The 24,001-nt window shown below is 45.1% G+C and overlaps 1 protein-coding gene across 1 annotated transcript; it reads left to right on the top strand.

The window, feature by feature from the left end:
* Positions 1 to 22,656, top strand: IFNGR2 (interferon gamma receptor 2). The gene is made up of 7 exons (XM_037832330.1): positions 1 to 299; positions 7,309 to 7,441; positions 14,157 to 14,356; positions 16,129 to 16,274; positions 19,692 to 19,851; positions 20,171 to 20,328; positions 21,964 to 22,656. The coding sequence occupies exons 1-7, from the start codon at positions 203 to 205 to the stop codon at positions 22,096 to 22,098; spliced, it is 1,029 nt and encodes a 342-aa protein (XP_037688258.1). The 5' UTR covers positions 1 to 202; the 3' UTR covers positions 22,099 to 22,656.
* The last annotated feature ends 1,345 nt before the right edge of the window (positions 22,657 to 24,001 follow it).

The raw sequence follows: 24,001 nt of genomic DNA, 5'->3' as shown, positions 1-24,001 counted from the left end.
CCGAGCGGGGCTCGCAGGCGCCCGGGACGCGCCGCCGCCGCCCGCCCGGGAAGAGGCGGGCCCTCGCGCGCCGCACCGGCCCGCGCCCCTGCGCACGCCATGGCGGCCGGGCCGCGACGCCAGCCGCCCCGGGGACCCCGCGCCGGGCCCGGGCCGCGCCCTGAGCCGCCGCCGAGCCCTCCGCGCCGAGCGCCGCGGGGCCATGCGGCCGCCTCTCCTGCCCTCGCCCCGGCTGCTGCTGCTCCCGCTCCTGCAGCTCCTGCTGCTCGGCGGTCGCAGCGCCGCGGCGCCCCCGCCAGGTAAGCGGGACCGGGAGGGGGGCTCCGCGGCCGCAGCGCGTGGTGGGGGGTGGGCGGCGGGGAATTCCGGGCACCAGGGGTGGGGGAGCAGGTGCTGGAGGTCAGGGAGGAGCCGCCCCTCCCGGAGTCGCGGCCCTGGCCCGCCTGGGCTCCAAGTCGGACTGCCCACCCAGCCTCCCCTCGCCCCCGTACCCCGAAACTGATCGCGGCCCGAGCCTGCGAATTTCTCAGAATCAACTAAGGCAAAAGGAAGCCAGGGCTCGGAAAGGGGGCAGCTCTGCCGGGCACAGACTCCTCATCTCCAGGGACTGAACTTGGCCCCTGCCTGGCACGTCCTCCCCGGTGCCCTGAGCTGCATCCTGTCCTTCCTTGCTTGCAGTTGTGGTGGTCTGCTCGGTGCCGTGGGGGTCGCCGTAGGGCGGAGGCTCGGTTTTTTGTTGTTGTTGTTTTTGTTTTTAATGAACGTCAGTATTTACATATTTTACTGAATGTATGTTATTTTAAAAAATACCAATTTTTAAAAAGCAGTTAAATAAGCCAAACACGAAAGTACAAATATTGTATGATTTCTCTCATGTGAAATACTTAGAAGAAGCAAATTCAAAGAGACAGAAGCAGAAGAGTGGTAGGAAGAGGGATGGGAGAGGGGGATGGGGAGTTACTGCTAAACGAGAATAGGCACAGCTCGGAGACCTTGTGGGCTCAGTTCCAGACAACTGAGGTGGCTCGGTTCTTATGTGGCTGGAGTGTGACCCGTACCGGGTGTGAAGTCTGGATAGACAGTTCTCTAGAAGAGATTGATTGGAGGAGGGTGGGTAGTGTCAGCTGAATCAGGCTTTTAATCAAAGCTCTGCCCCCATCCAGACAGCCCCTTACCTGGGCTTGGCCTTTTCTTACCTCTGACAGTTGCTGAGCATACTTAGGAGCCGACATAAAAACTAAAAGAAAAGAAAAACCTCATGGCAAAGGTCTAAGTGGGAGAACAGGCTCTCTGTGTGTGTATATGTGTTTGTGTTTTTGCTGTATTCTTCCCCATGGAGACATGGATGTGAGTTGGATAGCAATAGTTTTGAAAATTTAGAATTTCCTCCTATTTGAAGTCAGAAGGTGGTGTTGGGTGTTTGTTTCTTCTAAGGGATCCCTTGCAAAGGCCCATGGATTCCCAGGAATCAGCATAAAAATCTCCTTAAAGTGGGAGCCTGGCATATGAGGACCGGGGCTCCTGGTGGGATTTTTTAACTGTTCTTCCGCTGGAGTCAGAGAAATGAGTTTGAATCCTGACTCTGCCCCTCCCCAGCTTCAGATATTGTCTGCCCTCTCTCTGGGCCTCTTTCAGATGAGATTTGCAGATTGGCAAAATGTTGGTAACTTTCCAAGCTGGGGGATGGCCCAGTGGAGGTATTTTATACTAGTGCAACTCAAAATATGGTCGCCATCGGTGGTGATCCATGAACTGTGTAGCTCATTGTGATAAGTTCAGAAATCGAGAGAGGTATTTAGAAACTGCAGTTTGACATTTTGGCAACATCTAAGTGCATTATCATTTTTTTAGTGGTTAAATTTATTGTATTTTATAAAAGTTTTGGTCGGTGTCATGCATTAGAAATAAACTGTTCCTCCACCCATAGATTACTTGAAAAGTGGTACTTGTTTTATACTAAAAGCTGTGGTTGTGTGAAAATTTTCATTATAAAGAGTTAAAACTAACTGAAATAGTTTTAGTAAGCTCTCTTTTTTTAGTCAAACACAAAGTAAATTGTCAATGGTTGGTGGCAATTTTTCTACACTTTTTCATAGTTTACTGGTGTCCCTCAGTAATCATGAAATTGTTTTCATGGTCAGGGAAAAAATAAAAATATTGGAAACAAATTTTAAAAAGAACTTATAATACCTGCCCCTGAGAGTTGTTATAAAGACTAATTAAGAAAATGTAGGTAAAACATTGGACCTGCACAGTTTCTAGTGATGCTTCGTTAAGTGGTAGCTGTTGCTTTAGCTAGAAAGGATAATCAACGGCACTAAAATGCAGTAAGTGAACTGATTCTTTAGTAAATTAATTTTCTGATTGTTGAATTAAGGTTTCTTTTGTAATTGACATAGCTGCTGTTTAATTTTCCAGTGGATTAGATAAGAACTTGTGTCAGAATTTTATTAATATTATAGACTGACTTGAACATCTAAAAATTTTAATGTGCTTGTAACCCACTGAGAAAGACAGTAATTCACAAACAACCTAAAAACCATTGTAAATGAATATACATTAGGTAAAGTCCTGTCTGTCCATATCCACAATAGTGGAAACTATCAAGTAGCTACTACCATTTATTGGGCAGCTATTCTAGATCAGACTAAGTGTTAAGAGCTTTATATACTTTACCTCTCTTAGTTGTTAACAGCCATTCTTTCGAAGTAGGAAATGTCTCTATTTTACTCCCTCAGAAACAAAGCCGTCCTTTACTAGCAAGAGACAAATGATTTAAGTAAATCAGCTAATATCTGATGTTTACTGAAGAGAGCAACTCCTGGTTATGGATGAGAATATAGATAATGTTTTTTAAGTCTGTCCCAGGAGGATAATCAATGGGATAATTGATGTTCATCATAACTGATAGTCATCATAATGCCCCCAACACAGGGAAAGTTCCTGAAGGCTCTTCAGCTGTCAAAGATTAAATAATCTTTAATAAATGAATAATTAATGTTAATGTTAATTGTATTTTATTTTATGTGTGTGCAGTGTGTGTTAACCAGCCTATTCTTGAACGTGTATGAAGTCTCAAACACCTGGCTCTGAGGTGGGTCAGAGGTGTTGGGTTAGGGCAGGAAGACAGCACAGAAGCAGCTGTGGTTGTGCGGTGTTGGAGGCACATTTCATAGAGGTCATAGCTAGGTTATCTCATATTACCAGCAGGAGGTTATGAGCCATTGCCCCAAAGACTAAGGAGAAGGGAGTGGAGCAGGGCTTTGTACACCTTACTAAGGATTGTGAACTTTTATCTTGTAGGAGCTGGGGGGTCTTTGAAGCCATAGGTACCACCTCTGGGGATGTATTAGTTTTCTTATTCTTGCTGTGCCTGATTACCACAAACTTAGTGACTTCAAACAATGCAAATTTAGTAATTTCCAATCTGGCAGTCAGAAGTCTGATGTGGGTCTCACTGAGCTAAAATCAAGGGGTTGTAGGGTTGCAGTCCTTCTGGAAGCTCTGGATAGGAATTGTTTCCTTGCCTTTTTTGGCTTTTAGAGGCTGCCTGCAACCCTTGGCTCATGGCCCTCTCCCATCTTCCAAGCCAGCACATCACATCACTCTGACTCTGACTCTTCTGCCTCCTGCTTCCACTTTTAAGGATGCTTATGAATATATTGGGCCCACCCACAGAATCCAGGAAAATCTCTATTTTAAGGTTGGCTGCTTAGCAACAATTCCTCTTTGCCACATTAGAGTGCAAACTCACAGGTCCCATGGGCATCTTGGGGGACAGAGGGTTTTACCCTGCCTACGGCAGATAGACCATTGAATACAGGGCTTGGCACAGGACTGATTCCCCTGTGGGTGGCCCCTGGAGGCTGGGTCTAGGTAACTGGTTGCTGCTCACCACCCCCAGAAGCAGCCATTCATCGAAGAATCAGAAACCCTGAAACAGGCATGTCTTAAAAGTCACACTTATGCAGCAATTTCTGGCTTGCCGTGTGCTTTCACTATTGTCTCACGTTTGCCGCTCACCACAACTCTGGGAGATGTGGTTGTCGTTTCGTTACTCACAAGGAGGCTGAGCTTAGGCAGGGACTGGGCAAAATCTATGGCTACAGGTGGCAGGATTAAGTCTGCCAGCTGCAGCCCTTTGTGTCTAAATCCTATTCCCTTTCCACATTCTCTTTCCGTCGGGTCTCTGCCCACACCTTGATTGCAAGTTCTATGGTCCTGCATATGTTGACTCTTTGGGGCTATATCCACAGTCCAGAGTTATCTGCCCACTCCGTGCCCCAGCCAGCGAGACCAGAGAAAAGGGAGTGCTTCTGCACAAAACAAGGAAGGGAAAAGAGGGCTTGAGCTTTGCATGGGTTTCAAGTGTATGAAAACAACTCTCAGGGAACCCAAAATTGGCTATGTAACCCTTGAAGTAGAGCAGACTTCTGTGTTGCACACCATTCCTTCACCACATCTTGAGTGCCTGCTGCTCAGGCACTTGAGACTGCAACAGCTTCAAAACCAGCCCCACACCACCTTCCGCCACCCTAGGTGTGTCTGGGACAGAATGTCAGTAAGGTAACAATGAGCAGCCAGGTAGTGCTTTCCCCGTGCCAGGCACTGTTCTCAGTATTGCCCATAAAATTGATGTGCTCATTGCTCCTAACATGCTCCTAGCATATCCTGTTCTCATTCCCATTTTACAGATGAGAAGGCTGAGGCACAAAGAGGCTAAACAACTTGCCCATGGTCCCACTGCAAATGAGTGGCCAAGCCAGGCTTTGGAGCCAGGCGGTCTAGTTCTGGAACCCATGCTTTTAACCACTGTGGTCTTGGGAGGTGAGAAGTGCCATGGTAAAAAGTCAAGCAGGGGGCAGGATGGGGTGGCCATTTTCCCTAGGTGGTCGGGCATTTCACCTGGCATAACACGGGGAAGACGGCTCCAGGGAAAGGGAACGGCCAGGGCTGGGACCCAAGTTGGGAGCAGGCCCAGGGTTTTCTAGGAACAACAAGGAGGCCCTGTGGGCTGGGACACAGACTGATGCCCTTCCAGCCTTTCTAGATGAGAACAGGGTAGTCCTATAGAGCAGTGTTTAACAACTGGGCCATCTTCCGGCCGTTCACTGTGGAGTCTGTGATTCAAAGACTCGCCTTGTTCTCTGGATAGAGACTGGGGATTGCAATAGTCTCGGAGATAACAGCAAAACTACACAGCATGGGTCCTGTCTCACACATCAGAAAAGGCCGATCTGGGGACTCCAGCTTTTGCAGGGAAGTCTTGTTTGCCGTTCCACACAGCAGCTGGGCTGGAAGCCCTTCCTCAACTTCCCTGGGTCCCTGATCCTTCCTTTCCTGCCTGAAGGTCTGGATTAAGGAGGTGGAGATGCCAGGAAAGGGCAGGAGAGGAAATTCCAGCTGGCTCCTCTCCAGAGATGGGGAGATGGTAAGGGAGCAGGGAGGCAGGCAGAATAACGACCCCAAAGATGTCTGCTTCTTAGTCCCTGGAACCTGTGCACGTGTTGCCTTACTTGGTGAAAGGGATTTTGCAGATGTGATTAAGTTAAGGCTTCTGAGATGGGGAGATTATCCTGGATTATTAGGCTCAGTGGGCCCTACGTAATCACAAGAGTCCTTAAAAGATAGAAGAGGAGGGCGAAGGGTCAGAACCAGAGAGACGGCAGCATGAGAAGGACCCGGCCCAACATTGCCGGAGGAAGGGGCCACAAGCCCAGGAAAGCAGGCGACCTCCAGAAGCTGGAAATGGACCCCTGCCCCCAGCCTCCACAAGGAACACAGCCCTGCCAACCCCTGGAGTTTAGCCCCATGAGACTCATTTTAGACTTCTGACCTCCAGAACTGTAAGATAATAAATCTGTGTTGTTTAAAGCTGCTCAGTTTGTGGTATTTAGTTAGCACAGTCACAGGAAACCGTGCAGGCAGTGAGAGGAGGTCTTCGAGATTCTTTGATGGGTGCTTGGCCCTAACCAAGCACGCACACCCCCGAGGCGGTGCCCGGCCCTCTCCGGAAGTGGGCCCTGGTTCTCAGCTCAGTTTGGGGACCCACCGGGTGGCAGTGGTGCCCGCATGTGGGATGGACCTGCCCAAGGAGAGCAGCCTCTGCCCGGGCGGCTGCGCCCACCTGCCTGCCATCGGCCCAGGCTCTCAGTGAGACCGGGTGGGGTCTGGAGGAGCATCGGTCAACGGCTGAATGGCGCCCAGCCAGGACTCGGAGACATGGAGGCGAGGGGCACTCTGGAAGTAAACAAGTGGCCACCAGCTCTTGGTAATGCATCTTCCAGAAGAGCTGGGCGGTCACCGCGGCCTCATTCTTCAAGGTTGGATGCATTTACTGAAAATGCTGTTTGCATTTCCTGCATTGAATTCTGGAACAACTTGTTTTTCAAATTGTTCTTTCCATCTTCTGGGTGTTTCTCATTAATCTTTCAGTCTCAGAGAAGGTGTCATCATGGAGCGTTTTCTCACTAGAGAAAAGGTTCCCGAGTTTTCAGCCCTGCTGGCTCTCTCTCTGCTTGAGTGGCTTCAGGTTGTTCCTTCCAGGGCTTCCAATGGAGGGTGCTGAAGATGATGGGTGTCCCCTGGGGAATATGTTATTTCATGGTTTGTAGTTCTCAAACTTCAAAGCACGTGAGAGGATCAGCTGGGAAGGTTGTTGAAATGCATACTTCCTGGTCAGGGTGGAGAATCTGTGATTTCACACATATCTGAGTGATTGCCCCACCAGGCTTCCCGAGAAGTTCTGCAAAAGACAGATCAGACCCTCCCCTTGAGGCTTCACACACCTGGTTTGGGGTGTGTGTATGTGCATGTGTGTTTTGTCAATGTTTACCAAACACTCCCTTAGTAGTAAGTTTGGGGCAATTGCATGTTACGTGCTCACCAGTTTCTTCTCCACAGCCCTGTGGGGTGTACTGTTAATTCCTGGAAAAGAAAATGAGGTGCACACAGGCTGAGTAACTTGCTCTGAGTCACACACACTTTGTCTGACATACAGGTGGGATTTCCAGCCAGCCAGTCTCAGGGCCTGGGGCCTGTTTTAAGGATCGGAGCCTGCAACTGCAAGGCAGCGAAGCCCCTCTGCTTTCTGTGACGGTGGCAGTGGCACCATCTTTGTAGTCAGAGATGGGGGCACGGGGTGTCCTTGCAGAGAGCGCAGGTCATGCTATTTCTGCACTTTGACCAGAATGGCTTTATGTGAGTGACTTTGTAGTGTGCATTTAAATATTTTTGTAATGGATTTTCTCCTTCTTACCCCCCTGCTTTCTCTTTCTCTTCTATTATCCTCTCTCTATCCCTCTCAAGACTCTCTTTCCCAGCTGCCCGCCCCTCGGAACCCAAAGATTCATCTGTACAATGCGGAGCAGGTTCTGAGTTGGGACCCGGTGACCCTGGGCGATGGAACGAGGCCAGTTCTCTACTCCGTGCAGTATAAATAGTAAGCCCCTGTTTCTGTTGGCGTCCTAGCTGAGTTATGGGGGAGTTGTTCTGGAAATGTCGGGCCAGCTCACAGTTAGTCCTTCTGAGCAGGATTGGAATTGAATCCGTAGGAAGTACATATCTCTCTTGTACCTTTGAAAATCTCCAAGGACACGGATTTCACAACCTCCTTTTCATCTGATGGCTTAAACAATGCCAACTGTCAGAGAACTACTCTCTAACATCATGGCTTCTTAGTCTGGTGGGATTTTATTCTTTCATTGGTTTCAGGAGAAGGGTTGTAGAACAGGATTTCCTTTTCTTGAGCGTGCAGGAGGCATCCATGAGTTTACATCACCTTCAGGTTTAAAAATCTGATTTATTTAACCTAACAGATTGTATTCATTTTCTAGAGCTGCAGTAACAAATTACGACATGGGGGCTAGCTACTGGGCGGCTTAAAACAAAAGTTTCTTGTCTCACTATACCGGAGCCCAGAAGTCCAAAACCAAATGTTGGCGCCATGCTCTCTCTGACGCTGTGGGAGAATCCTCCCGGGCCTTTCCCAGCTTCTGGTGGTTTGCCAGAAAAACTTGGCCCTCCTTGGCTGGCGGCTGCATCATCTGTCTTCAGTCCTCACGTGGGCTTCCCTCTCGCATCCCACTTTCTTAGCAGGACACCAGGCAGATTAGATCAGGGCCCGCCCTCACCCAGGGTGACCTCATCGTAACTAACCACATCTGCAGAGACCCCGTTTCCCAAGCAGGTCACATTCACAAGACTGGGGGTTAGGACTCGAGCCCGTCTTTGAGGGGGACATGATTCAACCCATAGCGTAGGCCAAATCCGGCCTGGTAAGAAATATCTTCATTTTATTACAGTTCATTCCCCATTTCTAAACTGGTTTTCCATTTTTGTTTATTATCCTGACCCCTCATTTTATCTCTCACTACCCCTGCAAGCTTTTTCATGGTTTGTCATCACTGGATTTGCAATATAATACATATAGGAAGAAGAAAAACAAAATCTAAGTCCTCCATTATTATTTATTTACCTTGTTGAAGACAGTAATTGAAAGTTCCGTTAAAAGTATTGCCTAAATCATTTTAAACCCCTAAATTAACAAAAATTTAAAGACATGGTAGTGCTCAGGGCTTATGAGAATGCAGTTGATGGATATAGCCTCATGTGCTGCTCATTGCAGGATTAATGAGCTTAGCTCTTGTGGAAAGCAATTCTGCTATATTCTGCTGTATCATTTACAGAACCATGGAAATGTCCATATTACTTTCACCCTAAGCAGATAACCCAATTCCCAACTGAAAAAAAGGAAACATTAACTAGATTCATGAAGATATTCACTGAAGTGTATATTCATGTCCAGCCATCATGTCAAATTGTGGCATATTAACTGATGGTTGAACCATTAGGCAGCCCACTTAGTAAAGATAATTATGTGTCGTCTGGTAGCTGTTGCCACTGTGTAAGATTTGGGATGTACTTATGGTTAAAAACTAAAAGGGAACATGGAAAATTACAGGTAGTTGAGTTGTTAGAGCAGTAGACTGCCAGATGACTTCTTTTTCATTTTTAAATGTCCATTGCAACAATATTTGCTTGTTAAGATTAGATGCTCAAATGAAGCTTGGGGATTACCCCTGAATCACATTTATCTATTTCTCAAGTAATTATAAACTACCAACGTGGTAATCTATAATAAATCGGACTTTGGCAAGAATTGGCTACGTAATTTGCGGGATCCAATGCAAAATGAAGATGCAGAGCCCCTTATTTAAAAAGTGTTAAGAATTCAAGACAGGGACAGTAGAGCCTGAAACCAGAGGCCCTTCCCAGGGGTGCCAGGCCACGAAGCACAATGCCCTGGAGGCAAACAAGAAGCTCCCAGTACAGAAGCACCAGCTGTTTTAGCAGGTAGCATTTGAATGGGGAAGTACACCTGTGGGTCAGGAGAGGCAGGGCTTCTAAATACTGTGTTAGTGAAACCTTTATGGAAATTAAAAAAAAAAAAAGTCTTTGACAGAGTTTCATATCACAAACCAATTTGTTTGTCTTGTTTCCTGAATGCATTTTTGTAGGTTTTTTTTTTTTTTTTTTTTTTTTTTTTTCAGGGATGGAGGTGGTTTTGGGTGATTCACAGGAAAAAAAAGGAACAGAAAAAAAGGCTGGGGTGAATGTGAGAAAAGTTGTCAGGTCACTAAAAACCAATGCTGAGGTGGATATTTTTCTTTTTCTAATTGCAGATTTGATGGTGGAAGTGGGTGTTTGCTTTTGTTTTGTGTTTAGGTACTTTTTACATGTCTGGGACATTTTAGTTAAATAATTGAATTCTGAGGCTTCTGGATCTAAAAATTTTCAATCCTATTTCTCTACAGTGGTGAGCACAGTGATTATTCTTAGAGTGTAGCACATCAGGCTATTTTAATTTCCTCCTTTCTGCTTTTCTGGATTTTCCAGATTTTCTGAAAAGAATATCTATTGCTATTAGAAGTCAGAAACAAATGAAATTTTAAAAAAAAATTTTAATTTTCTCAAAAAGTTAAGAACAGGGCAGACAAAAGGACCAGAACTTTTCACTATGGGTGAATGGAAAGATGATGGATAGTTGTAGAAGGCTTGCCCAGTATTAACTCCAAGGGCCTGTCTGAAAAGGCAGAAGTAGGATTTTGCCTGTTTAACAAATATTTACATGCTGCTTACTAGCTACCAGGCTCTGAGCCGAGCACTCTCCTGATGGGAACGCATTAGTCTCCCTGATCGCTCTGGGAGGCAGATGCTATAAAATTATCCCAGTTTTATAGATCGGGAGACTGAGAAACAAGGGAACTGAGAGCAGAACCCAGCAGTCTGCCTCCGGAGTCCACGCAGTTAACCACCACTCCGTGCTCTTGTGATGAAGGTTCCTTTGAAAATTAGATAAATTCGGGGCAGGGAGGCATCCTCCATAATGGGTAACTGCGGGGAGGGGCCAGGACACTTTTCCAGGTAAAATTCAGACTGGCAGATTTGCCAGAACTCTGGGCTGGAGGCTGGTGTTGCGCCATGGCGTGTTCTCAAGGCTCTGTTCATTTCGTTGTTCGTGAAATGGGGCCAACATCAGATGATGATTATTTTAACTTTCTATTTTGAAATAATTCCAAATTTATAAGACAGTAGCAAAAATAATACAAAAACCATACAGACAACTCCAGTATTAACCCCGACCCAGATCTGCCAGCTTCTAACATCATTTTATCTTTTCTCTCCATGTCTCCCTCTACTGCTCTCTCTATTTATCTGGATAGCTAGCTATTTTCTAAATATTTGAGAGTAGATTGTATGTATCGTGCTCCTTGAACACTTAATACTCCCTTGTACATTTCCTGAGAACAAAGATATTCACTTATGTAACCACCTTAAGGCCAGTTACCACATTCCAGCAATTTATTGTTGATATAAAGCTTCAGGCTATGTTCCAGTTTTTTTTTATGTCTCACTAATGTTCTTTGGGGCCTTTTCTCCTCCATTATTAGTTCCTGTCCAGGACCATGGATCACATTTAACCTCAGTTTAGTTTTAATCCTCTGCAAATAAACAGGGAGGCGGCTTTCCAGAACACAGCATCCTTTCCCACTCTTTCCTCCTCCCAGACTGCTGGCCGCCATGTGTCAGCTGTCATTTAAATTTGCATGCCTGTTTCCCTTTGAACTGCTTTTCTGAGAAGCAGGTTTTTTAAATAGTCATTCTGAGAAAGTAGCAAGGTTAGAAGGGAGGGGAGAGGAGGGCTGGGTGGGTGATTCGCTGGTGAATCAGGGATCAGCCTTTGAGATGTAGGGGCCTGTTCTGGTTTGCTAATGCTGCCATTAAGCAAAATACCAGAAATGGATTGGCTTTTATAAAGGGGGTTTATTTGGTTACAAATTTACAGTCTGAAGACCATAAAATGTCCAAGGTAAGGCATCAACAATAGGGTACCTTCACTGGAGGAAGGTATATGGCATCTGGAAAACCTCTGTTAGCTGGGAAGGCACGTGGCTGGCATCTCCTGATCCTGGGTTGTGTTCCAGCTCCTCTCTCAGCATCCCTGCATTCTTCAAAATGTTGCTCTTGGGGCATTTGTCATCTCTTAGCTTCTCCAGAGCAAACTCGGGGCTGGCATCTCCAAAGTTTCCGCAAAAGTCTGCTTTCAGCAGCCATCTCCAAAATGTCCCTCTCAGCTGCTCTGAGGTCCTTCTGTTTGTGAGCTCTTTTATAGGACTCCAGTGATTAAATCAAGACCCACCTTGAATGAGTGGAGTCCATTTCTCCAAGGAAATAATTCAATCAAATGTTTCACCCACAGTTGATTGAGTCACATCTCCATGGAAACACTCAACCAAAGGATTCCAACCTAATCAACACTAACATGTCTGCCCCCACAAGATTCCATCAAAGAACATGGCGTTTTGGAGGGCATAATACATCCGAACCAGCACAGGGCCTTTCTCCCAAGTTCGGCAATGGAGGGTTGGTGGGGAGGAGATTATCGTATCTCTAAGCTTTATCTGTATACCTTGAAAAAACATCACTTATCCCATCTGAAACACACTCCCCTGCACCCCCATCTGGAAAGAGGCATCCATGAGTTGGGACCCCCCTCCCCATTAGAGTGTGTGACCCCAGGACTTGGGGGGTGGGTGTTTATGGTGAGGGGGATGCTGGCATCTTCTCTGGAAGCCCTGACCACACATCTTGAAGTGCTTTTCATCTTGGCACTTGGCACTTTAATAAAAGAGGAGTCCCTAGCGAGGGTCAGAGGTGAAGGCGGTGGCTGTGGGGATAGCAAGGAATCCCCAGCCTGCCCCTGGAGAGGACACTGCCCACTATGCTCTCTGAGGCTCCTGGCAGCCACCTCCTGAGCTTTATTCAGGTCTCCTACTGGAGACAAGGGCAGAAGTCAGAGCTGGAGACTAGATTCCCACATGGGGGTGTGGCGTGGGGGTGCGTGGCTGTGCCTTCACACGGTTTTCATGTGGACGAGTGCAGACCATCTTAAACGGACACCAATGGGGTGGACACAAACTGCACACTAGCAGGGAGCATGAGTGGAGTTTGTATTCTTAATACAGTGTATCATTCCTAAGATGGGCTAAATAGACAGAGTTAAAGTATTAAAATCAAATGTGGGTCAGAAGGGGAGAGACTATTTGCAAATCATACATCTAATAAGGCTTAACATCCAGAATATATAAAGAACTCTCTCTTAAACTCAACAATAAAAAGACAAATAATCCAAAAAAATCAGGCAAAGAATTTGAATAGACATTTCTCCAAAGAAAATGGACAAATGGCCAATAAGCACAGAAAAAGATGCTCAACATCATTAGCTGTTAAAGAAATGCAAATCAAAACCACAATGAGATGCTATTTCACACCCATCAGGATGGCTATTATTTAAAAAATGGAAAATAACAAGTGTTGGAAACATACAGACAACTTGGAGCTCCCATGCATTTTTTTGTGGGAATGAAAAATGGTGGCGCCACTGGGGAAAGCAGTTTGGCAGTTCCTCAAAAATTTAAATACAGAATTACCATATGACCTGACAATCCCACTTCTGGTTGTATACCCAAAGAAACTGAAAGCAAGGACTGAGACAGATAATTGTACCAGTGTTCACAGCGTCATCACTCACACTAGCCAAGAGGTGGAAACAACCCAAGTGTCCATCCCCGGATGAATGGATAATCAAAATGTGGTACATACACAGTGGAAAATTTATCAGCCATAAGAAGGAATGAAATTCTGAGACATGTTGCAACACATCTGAATGTCGAAAATATTACGCTGAGTAGAATAAGCAAGGCATGAAAGTACAACAGAATTTGTATTAACAGAAAGTAGAGTAGAGATTACCAGAGGATGCGAGGAAAGGCAGAGGGGAGTTTTTGCTTGGTGAGTATAGAAGGTCTATAAATTACAAAAAAAAAACTTTAAACAAAAAATTTTAAAGACAGACAATAAAAAGTGTCAGTGGGGATGTGGAGAAATTGGAACTTTTATGCTGTGCTGGTGGGAATGTAAAATGGTGCAGCTGCTAGGGAAAACTGTTTGGCAGTTCCTCAAAAAGAAACATTGAGTTACCATATAATTCAGCAATCCCACTACCAGGTATATACCCAAGAAGAAGGAAAATACACAGTTCTCCACATAAAAACTTTTACATGAATGTTCATAGCAGCCTAAGTCATAATAGCCAAAAAGTGGAAATAGCCCAAGTGTCCAACAGCAGAAGACTAGGGAAACAAAATGTGGTGGGAAATATGGAATATTATTTAATAAAAGGGACTAGATACATGCTATAACATGTATTCAAAACATAGTGCTAAGTGAAGGAAGCCAGACACAGGCCACATATTATATGATTCCATTTGTATGAAATACCCAGAATAGGCAAATCCATAGAGGCAGAAAGCAGATTAGTCGTTGCCCGGGGCTGGGGGAGTTGGAGGAAAATGGCAGGTGACTGCTAATGGGGTTTCTTTATGGGATAATGAAAATGTTCTAAAATTGATTATGGTGATGGTTGCCCAACCCTGTGAATATACTAAAAATCACTGACTTGAACACTTCATGTGAGTGAATTATATGGTATATGAATTATATCTCAATAAAGGTTTTAAAAAATCAGCTCTGGGGAAATTGTTACCCGTGAAAGAAGAGAGAATTCTGACGCGAATTCCTTGTTTCCTTTCCAGCACCTCCACTGAGTGGTATGACATCGACTTCAGAGGGGTGAATTGTACAAAGATCGCAAACACGGAGTGTGACTTCATGGCAGCCAACCTTTCGAAGGGTTTCCCACCACACTTCAACATCACTTTACGCGTTCGGGCTGAGCTGGGAGAACTGGTTTCTGCCTGGGTGATCGTGCCCTGGTTTCAGCGCTACCGGAACGGTGAGAGACTGCGGGTATAAAACTTCCCTTACGGTGTCCAGGTTTTCTTCTCTTGCCTCTTGCAATGAGCAGAATTGAATCTAAGCACCTCAGTCCCGCTTCTCACCCAAAACACCAGCCAACAAGTGGCCGTGATGGGCAAACCCAGCCCTGACCCAGTGGTTGATTAGTCACGCCTGGAGCCCGTGTTCCCAGGTCCACACTCAGGAGGAAAAGGGCATGGAAAATTCTAGAGAATGTGGTCTCCAGAGCTGGGAGGACTGCAGCCAGCAGCTGGGCTCTGCAGGTCAGTGTGCTTCTCTGTGCTCTGCCCACTTAGCTGCTGAAAGGGAAGCTCAAGAATATGTGTGCCAGCATCTGTGAGCAGATTTAACAAAAGAACTTTTTGGCACTAGTCACTGGTCTGCTTACCTGGCCCGGCCCCATCTCTGCCATCAGGGGATTGTCTGGACTTAGCTCCACCACTAGAACAAATGAATCAGCAGGCACAGCTGCAAACTGTAGGGCCCAGTTTCTTTTGCACAGAGAGAAGCTTGGCGAAACCGTATGGTGAGCCCTAGCCAACCTGGGAGAGACCAGGAGAAAGGGTGGAGGTATAAAGAAATCCATCCCCATGACTGGGAAAACATGCTTGCTAATAGGTCAGAAGTATGATCATGTAAATACACAAAGATAGGTCTTTCAGAACTTGTAGGAACCAAGCTGTACTTTGTTCTGTCTTCCTCTGATGAATTATACAATTTAAATGCTTACTCAATAAGTGCCATATATAACCTTTCACTGATAGCACATAACAAGTTACAGTCCTTGGCTCTCCTGCAAATGACATGAAAAGTCTTTACAAATAGACTTCCCATGGTATTATGTCTCAGTTGTTATGTTATTAGACTAGATACAGAGACAAATGCAATGTAAAGGTTTGTAAATACCCTTTTATCTCATTTGTATTGAAATATGAAATTTTATATATATACAGATCTATAGATAGATAGGTAGGTAGATATACCTACTATATATATATAGTAGGTAAAGGCTAAGAGAATCTTTCCCCACTCTGCATGAAAATTTGACCATTGGTTATCTTTCCAGCTCTGTTTTCTGGAAACCTGACAAAGGTGGAGTGTCAGACAAGTCCCTAGGTAATATTGCTTATGGTAGGAATGACCCCTGGTTGGTAAAATGTATCTCTACTGAGAGAATCTTGAATACTTGGTCGTCGGCCATTTCTTTGGGCCACGTGGCGGGCTGTGGCAGATGATGAGGTTGACTAATATGGGTCAGATTGGTCTGTTCAGCCTTGGATACAAGAAAAGGAAAAAAAAAAAAAAAAAGCTAATTATCCAAGCTGCACTTGGGCAGTGATTCTTGTACCTGGGCATGTCCCTTGCGGAGACCCCAGAACCTGTTCCCTGTGGCGTTGCCAAGAGATACTGGCCCTTCTGGCTTTTAAGTCAGGGAGGCTCGGGCACCCGCCTGACGTGGGTCCCGGCTCCTTGCACTTGAGCTGTCTCCCAGGGGTCAGAGAGACTCACTTGGATTGCCACGTGCACTGCTGCGAGGACCCCTCTTGCCACTGAAGGGAAGGCAGGGCCTGGCGCTGATGGATGGGCTTGGGGCACCACTGTCTTGGGCCTTTGGTAATCTTATGTGTCTGAATGCGTGTGGAACCTCAGAAAACCACTGGTGGGCAAGGCCTGTGTACGTGTACACACACACACACACACACACACACACACACAAGTACACGTTTCTTTGTTTTAATTCTGTTTCAGTTACCATCGGGCCTCCAGAAAACATCTGGGTGACCCCAGGAGAAGGCTCACTTATCGTCAGGTTCTCCTCTCCCTTTGATGTCGACACCTCCATGGTCACTCTTTGGTATTATATCCATTACTGGGAAAAAGCAGGAACCCAAGAGGTAAGAATGTTTTTCTCCTTTGTTTTGATTTTTTTCTTTGCAGTTGCTGATTCAGTAAATGAAAGTAAACCTTAAAATGGGCAAGGAGAACAGGGCATCCCAGCAGCTTAGAGTCAGAGGCCTGAGCCCATTTTGGTCCTCGTTTTCAAGATGGTTTTCTCCTCCACGTGCTGAGACTTCCCTCCAGCCACATCTGTCTGAAGGGCCTCTCTTTGTCTGATGTGCCATTCCCATTGTTTGAGGTCCAGACTGCGTAAATTGCTCGTGGTGGCCTTTGCCTTGCTCTGGAGTTTGGAGGAGGTTTTAGTGGGCCTGTTTCTGCAACAGGGAATCCACTACTGTGATCTGCAAGGTTTAACGATACAAACTTCTCTGGGTTGAACTGGTTGCCAAGAGGGTGGATGTGAATAGTTGAAAATCTGCCTAAAGGAGAAAGAGTATTCTAGGAAGAAATGCCAACAGGTATGAGAAGGCCTGCCAATCTGGAGAACAAGTCTTTGATCTGTCAGCTGTGCAAGCCATGTGGGGGGATGTGGCTGGCGATGAGGTTAACAGAGGTGGTTGGATCAAAGGGCCTCGTCAGTCTTGGGAAATATAAGGAAAAAATACTAACCATCCAAGCTGCCTTTAAGGGGCTTTGTTGTCTTTTTAAATGTCACAATTTCCTAAACTCTAACCTTATTATAATTTTTAACAGCTGTAATAGTTTTGTTTATCGAAAGCTTTCTCTGTGTCCAGGACTGGGCCAGGCATTTTACATACATCACCTCATTCAATCTTTATGAGATTAAACCTGTCCCACCGAGAGGGAAACCAAGACAATAAGTAACTTGCTCCAGGTCAGCTGGCAAATGGCAGAGCGGAGCCATCTAGCCTCAAGGTCCATCCTCTTAAAATCACCATGTTTTTCTGCCATATAGTTTCTATTTGTACTTTCTCTTGGTTTCTCAGTGGTGGGTCTAAAAACACTAAGGACAATAAAACTCTTTGAAGGACAGACTCATAGGATCTAGGGAGTAAGGGACTAATCACTTCTCCAAACCAGAGCAAGATCTGGGTGGACCGGAACCAGGGAGGCCTGGCGGGGTGCAGAAGAGGTGGCCACCCTTGTCCCTGTGCTTCTTGGACTCCACTGCGAGATCAGCTGTGGTGCTGGAGCTGAGAGTGACGGGAGGGGACACGTGGGCCGTAGTTTTTCTATACCATGTGGTTGGTCTCTTGACCACAGCGTACCATGTTATAATGCTTTCTCCCCGGGGCGGGTCTGTACTTTTGTTTTCTAACGATGGAGTTCTGCTGTCCTCCACTGGACCTGGAGGCCTCAGAGGGTGGAGCTGTTGGTGTCCTCGAGCTTGGCAGGCTGTCCAGTGCTGGAGGACACAGCGTCCAGAACACTGAAACCAGCTAATTTAGCAGAAAAGGACAGAGTCCATCTCTCTACTACTTCTAATTTGCAACTCTAGATGTCACCTAACCCCTCCAGGTCACAGTTTCCTCTGTCAAATGAAGCAATTGAGATGTAAGTTGGGAGAAACAAGTGGGTAGGTGGACCCCAGATTCACTTCCCCCTTTCAGCTGAAGTACCTACTCTCTGGACTTCCATGAACAGAAGGTTCTAAGACCTAAATGACTTCCAGGGCCACCAGTATCTCCGTTTCAGCTGTGAGTCTGTGTGTCAGGGTCCCCAGGACCAGCCCAGGTTTGGTGATTCACGAGGACTCACAGGACCCAGCGTATAGTCAGACTCAGGGCTGTGATCGATTACAGAGAAAGGATACAAGGCACAGTCAGCAAGGGAAGAGCACGTGGGGAAAGTCCAGGGGAAACCAGGCGCAGCCTTCCCGAGTCCTCTCCCAGCCGGGTCGCGGAAGGTACACTTTGTTCCTCCAACAACAAGTTGTGACAACACACGTGTAAGGTTGTCTACCAGGAAGCTCCTTAGAGACGCAGCGCTCAGAGGTGATATTGGGGGCCGGTCAGCGAGGCCCTCTATGCCTGGCACATACCCAAATTCCAAACTTCCAGGAGAAAAGGTGTTCAGCATAAACCTCGTTGTTTGAACAAACAGTTCAGGCACAGCAAGCCACCCTTATCAGCTAGGGAATGCCAGGAACGTTCCTGAAATCCAAGTTCTCCGCTGCCAGGCATGGGCCGACTGCACGATAACTATCCTTCTAAGGGTAGCCATCTCGGGCCTGCCAATTAGTCTGTTCTGCACGGTCCATGATTCTAAATTCTAGAAGTGCCAACTGGATGCCAAAATAAAGCCAAAAGGAATTTTGTCCTTAAAATTGCTTTCTGTGGCATCATGAGCAAAAACTGTTTTCCTCTTCCCTGGCAGTACACCACCATTAAACAAAAGGAAATAAAATCAGAAAATATATGTCACCCTATTATTCATAGATAATACAATCATTTTTGTATTTTTAAAAATAAGGTCATTCTCTATAAGTTATCGAATAACCTGCTTTTTGTCCCAGCCAACAGCTTCATTTTTTCCTTCTATTGAGTGTATGTTATGCCGACACTTCAAATGGTTGTAGCATTTTCTCTTGTATCTCAAAAACAACCACCACCAAAAAAAACAGTCCTTTATGAGAAATCTTGTATTTTCATAATATGGTATAGCCTTTTCTCCTTTCCTATAGAACAGTGCTAGCTTTGTCAAGGATGGAGTGAGGAGCTGTTGGCTGGAGGGATACGAGGCCTGGTGGAGGGCAGCAGCAGGGAAGTGGAGAGGGGTTTTAGGATCCAACTGTGTCCTTTTAACAGAAATTGCAAAAATCATTTGACCACACCATAGGAGGATCTGGCACACTGCAGTTAAAACTAGAAGCAGGTTGGGAATTAAAGGAACATTATTTCCTAGAATAATTTTTCTTCTGTTTGTTGACTAACTTTTTAAGTTTCTTTATTAGACTAACCTGTGAAGTACAAAATGTTAATTTTAAAAGAAAAAATTTTATCCTGGAAATGGGGATTTGTTGAATTCCAGTTCTGGACCTTCTCTTAGTAGAGTGGGTTCTCCCGGGCTAGAAACACAGCCCCAACATCATTTGATCTTTCTTCATCCCACTTTTATCAATTTTCACATTTAAGATCTGTCCCCTGCAATCCAGTGACTCTTTAAAAACTGTATCTTCTTAATGGCAAATGTGACAAAATGTTCAAAATTGGTCGATCTGGGTATCTTGATGGGTTGGGGGGACATATTGGGGTTCTCTCTCTGGATTTTGAAACTGTTTTGTAAGTTTGAAATTATTTCAAAATGAAAAGTTTTTTAAAAATTTGATGTCATCTTATGTTGTAGTTATGGTGTTAATTTTGAATTTTAAGAAATATTAGAAAAGATAGAAGTGGTATGAACATGACTATTCTGGTGATTTACATTTATGGCTTTTGGTGTTTTTTAACTAGGTTAAAGGTCCTTTCACAGGCAACTCCATTTTGTTGGATGGTTTAAAACCCTTAAGAGAATACTGTTTACAAGTCAAAGCAGAACTGATTTGGCCAAAGCAAAACGTCTTCAAATCTGGGCATTTAAGCAATGTATCTTGCTATGAAACAACGGCAAATGGTAAAATATGCTTTATGTCTTTCTTGAGCTGGGGAAGGAAAGAATACTCCTAAAATAGTGAAATCTGGAATGCGTTTCAAGTGGGTGGTGGGAGTGGGAGACACAGAAAAGAGGGGATACTAGTGAGCACATAACCCTAGAAATAAAGAGCTTGTGCTAAGATCCGCTTGCTAGTTACTAATTTAACATACACAGCAGGGAGGAGGGTGTCCCTCTTACTGGGGCATGAATACTGTTTAAGAAATGGGAGATGAAACATGAGCTGATATTTGCATCACGAGTGGGGTGGCCACCTTGTTCTTTTGTGTCATCATTTTAGCCTCTACCAAGCTTCAACAAGCCATGCTGATCTTTGTGGGCACCTTTCTGTTGGTGTTGGCGCTGGCAGGGGCCTTTGTCTTCCTGGCGCTGAAATACAGAGGCCTGGTTAAATACTGGTTTCAGTCTCCACCAAGGATCCCATCACAGATCGAAGAGGTATGTATGTCCACACTGGGGACACATTGGTGTCCACTGCCCCCTCGTAACCTCTAATAGGGGGACATGGGGATTTGAGTTAAAAATGGCACCAGAGTGGTGACCAGGGTGGCCTTGTCTTGCCGGGAAGTGGGCCACGGCAGATCCCTCTCCTGACAACAGCGATCCCTGACTGGAGGACGCAGGGGCTGAACGTCTCCCTTTGCAAAGGCCGTAAAGATAGGACTCAGGAGTGTGCACTTCACTTCGGATGGAGTGCCCCCAGAAGTCATCTGCAAACAGGAAATGCTCTCAGAGCTCCAAGCATAAGGCCCTGCACACTGCGAGTGCTCAGCAGAGGCTGTTGGGATTTTAAAGGACTTGGGGAAAAAAACTGAAAAGTCTGGTTCTTCTGCCCAACCCCACCCCAGGCTCTGTGAGGCAGTCAGGCCAGTCTCAGGATCAGATGCTAACTGAGAGAAGACTTTAAAAAGTACTGGCTTCTGGAGGGTCTCACCTTATCCTTCGATCCTAAAGACATTGGAAACAGAGCTTATTCTGTTATATCTAGAATGAAGTTAGGTTAGGACCATGTTGGTAAAGACAGGGTGGCAATGCTAAAAAGAACTAGGGTCACCTGTTTTCCTTCATCTGTTATGATGTGTTTAAAGTGCACAGGTATTACACAAATTGCATACGTGTTAAATTTCCTGCTAGAGCCTCCCTGGTTAATGTCGTCCCAAAATAACAGGTCTCTCTCTCACACACACACTGTAGAACTACTGGTGAGGCCTAATAAATGAATTTACTACTAGCTCTTCCTCTGGGTCGTGAATCTAAAACAGAAGTTCTTTCGGTTCACTTTCCTGGGAAAGTGTGAAAAATATTTACCAAAGGTCACAGAAGTTACATGACAATAATGAATCATGTTTCACTTATACTTTTGAGGTTTCACAAGTGCACATGATTCTTTCTTGTTCCTTTTTTGATCAGTCAACTAGGAGCTTACTGCGTGTCAGTGTCCTTCAGCATTTCTAAGAGCTGGGCACTAGGTCCTTGGCAATCTGGTGAATTTATGGCTGAGCCTGAAGCAGGAGCAGGAGCAAAAGGGAAAGTTTGGTGCTGCAAAACCTCACTTCCAGTTGAGGACCATGGCTTCTGACTTTCTCCCAGGCTGCGCTGGCCAGTGTACCTCACGCCCAGATTTTCTGCTTGTTGTGTTTTGTGTAAAGGTGGAAACAAACCAGCAGATGGAGTGGCTGAAAAAATGTTCATGAACTTTCCCTTTTTTTCCCCCACTGTAGGTGAATGGAAGTTCCCGTTTCTTCCTTCACCGAAAAGTTATAGTTGCAGAGATGACTTAAGATTAATAATCCACAGGCTTGCACTGAAGGCAGCCAATAAGAACTTGCTTTTCCTCCCTGATGCCTTTTTTAGAATTTCAGGGTATTAACCTGGTTGGTCCTTTGATTAGAATTAAAGTTAGTAATGAGATGAGGGTGGAGGGGTATTCACATTTTAGAAGTTCTAGCAAGTTTCTTCAGTGGACACAGTGGGAAGTTGTATCCGAATAAAACATAACGTGCCAACTAAAATTAAAGGTTTGGTAGTTTGAACCCCGCAATTAACACAACTTTGGTTTTCCACCCTTTCCAGTATTTAAAGGACCCGTCTCAGCCTGTGTTGGAGGCCTTGGACCAGGACAGCTCACCGGAGGAGGAGGCCTGTACCACTGTGTCCATCGTTACCTTCCCAGAAAGGGAGCAAGAAGATGTTCTCCAAAGCACTTAGAACCAAAGCACTAGCCCAGGCTCCCAGCCTCCAGGAAGAGGACACTGAGCCAGCAAGGCTGCTGGTAAATCCGTCTGGACTTTACAGAGGGATGGCTTTCCTTTTTCCTGCCACTCCCAAGGCCATGCCTGGTGAGAGGCAGTGGGTCTCGTGGGAGACACAAGCTTGGATTTTATAAGAATTTTCTAAAGCATACAAGTTCCTAGAATGATTCTATAGAGATAATCCAGGAAAATTAAGGTTTTTCTTAAACACTAAAAAAAGCATGTAATTATTTTTTTAACAAAGCGGCTGAGCCTCACTTCCGGTATGTTTTTCAGTGTTGGTTGGGGCTGGGCTGTCGGGAGAGATGGCTCTCTCATTGACTTTGGCAAATGAGCTGGGGAAACTAAGGCAGGTTACCAGCCTCTCCCAGCCTATCCCAACACGGGAAACGAAATGGCCCCTCGTGTCCAGTCTGATTTTTAAATGTGATCAATCCTGTAAATAGTTTCCTAGTACTTTAAGCTTTTTTTTTAAAGCTTGAAATAAAAGATTGTATAGTTAAATCTCTGAAAAGTCTATGTAAAGTCTTTTCTTTCCAATGTGCTTCCTTTTTTTTGGTCCTATTTTCTGCAGAGTTTCGACTTTTAAAAACTGTTGTCTAAATTTTCCTTTTCTTATGTAACATCTAGTTATTTAATAGTTGGGAACTCAGCAAGAATGTTCTGCGTGTGTCCATTGATCCCACAAAAAGTTGTGAAAGGGGATTTTCTGAGCCTTCATTTATATATGATGAGTCACACATGTGACTCCAGCGGTGGGGGGGTAGGGGAGAGGTGGACATTAAAGAGACATGGCCAGTAAACGAAACCAACATCCACCGAGCTCTCCAGTCATCTGACCCTACCAGCACTGGTGGGCTCTCTGTTCAAAGGATGGATGTCGGACCCCCATTTCTATACTCTCAGCCTCACACACACACAGTGATCCAGTTGCTGTAAGGTCTTTTTAGAAAGAAGGCCCTACAGGCAGCCTTATCTTGGTTTATTTATTCATTTTTTTACTTTGAAATCATTTCAAACTTACAGGACAATTGCAAAAAGAATGTAAAATCTATGCAGAGAACTCCAATACACCTCCTACTCAGATATCCAGATTTATCAACTTTTAGCATTCTGCCACTGCTGTTGTATCATTCTATAGCTATATCTATCAGTCGATCTATTTTCTAAACATTTGAGTGCAGATTGCATACATCGTGCTTCTTGAACCCTTGGTACTCCCATGAACATTTCCTAACAAGGTCAGTCACTTATGTAACCACTCAAGTATAGTTGTCAATTCAAAGAAATTTAACATTGCTATAAGCTTTGAGTCTATATTCCAGGTTTTCTGTTTTGTTTGTTTGTTTTTATATGTCACAATATTGTCCTTTTGGGCCTCTTCTCATCCATCATTAGATTCAGTCCAGGATCACATATTACATTTACTTGTCATGGTCTCTTTAGTTCCTTTTCTTTTCTTTTTTAATTGTGGAAACATATATACAACATACAATTTCCCATTACTAACCACTCCCAAGCATACAACTGAGTGACATTAATCATATTCACAATGTTGTGCTACTTTCACTACCATCCATCCATCACCAAAACTCTTCCATCACTCCAAAAGAAACCCTGCACCCATTCTGCATTAACTCCCCATTCCCCCTCCCCTGGTAACCTGCCCTCTACTTTCTGTCTCCGTGAGTTCACATTTCTGGTTATTTCATATACGTGGACTCATAGAATGTCTGTCCCTTTATGTCTGACTTATTTCACTCAACATGATGTCTTCAAGGTTCACCCATATTGTGGCATGTACCAGAACTAACATTGTATGTATATTTGACATTTTGTTTATCCATTCATCTGTTGAT

Source organism: Choloepus didactylus, chromosome 1 (assembly GCF_015220235.1).
Source record: "Choloepus didactylus isolate mChoDid1 chromosome 1, mChoDid1.pri, whole genome shotgun sequence".
NCBI classification, from domain to species: domain Eukaryota; kingdom Metazoa; phylum Chordata; class Mammalia; order Pilosa; family Megalonychidae; genus Choloepus; species Choloepus didactylus.
Note: the sequence above shows the minus strand (reverse complement) of the source record. Positions and strands in the feature narration are given on the sequence as shown.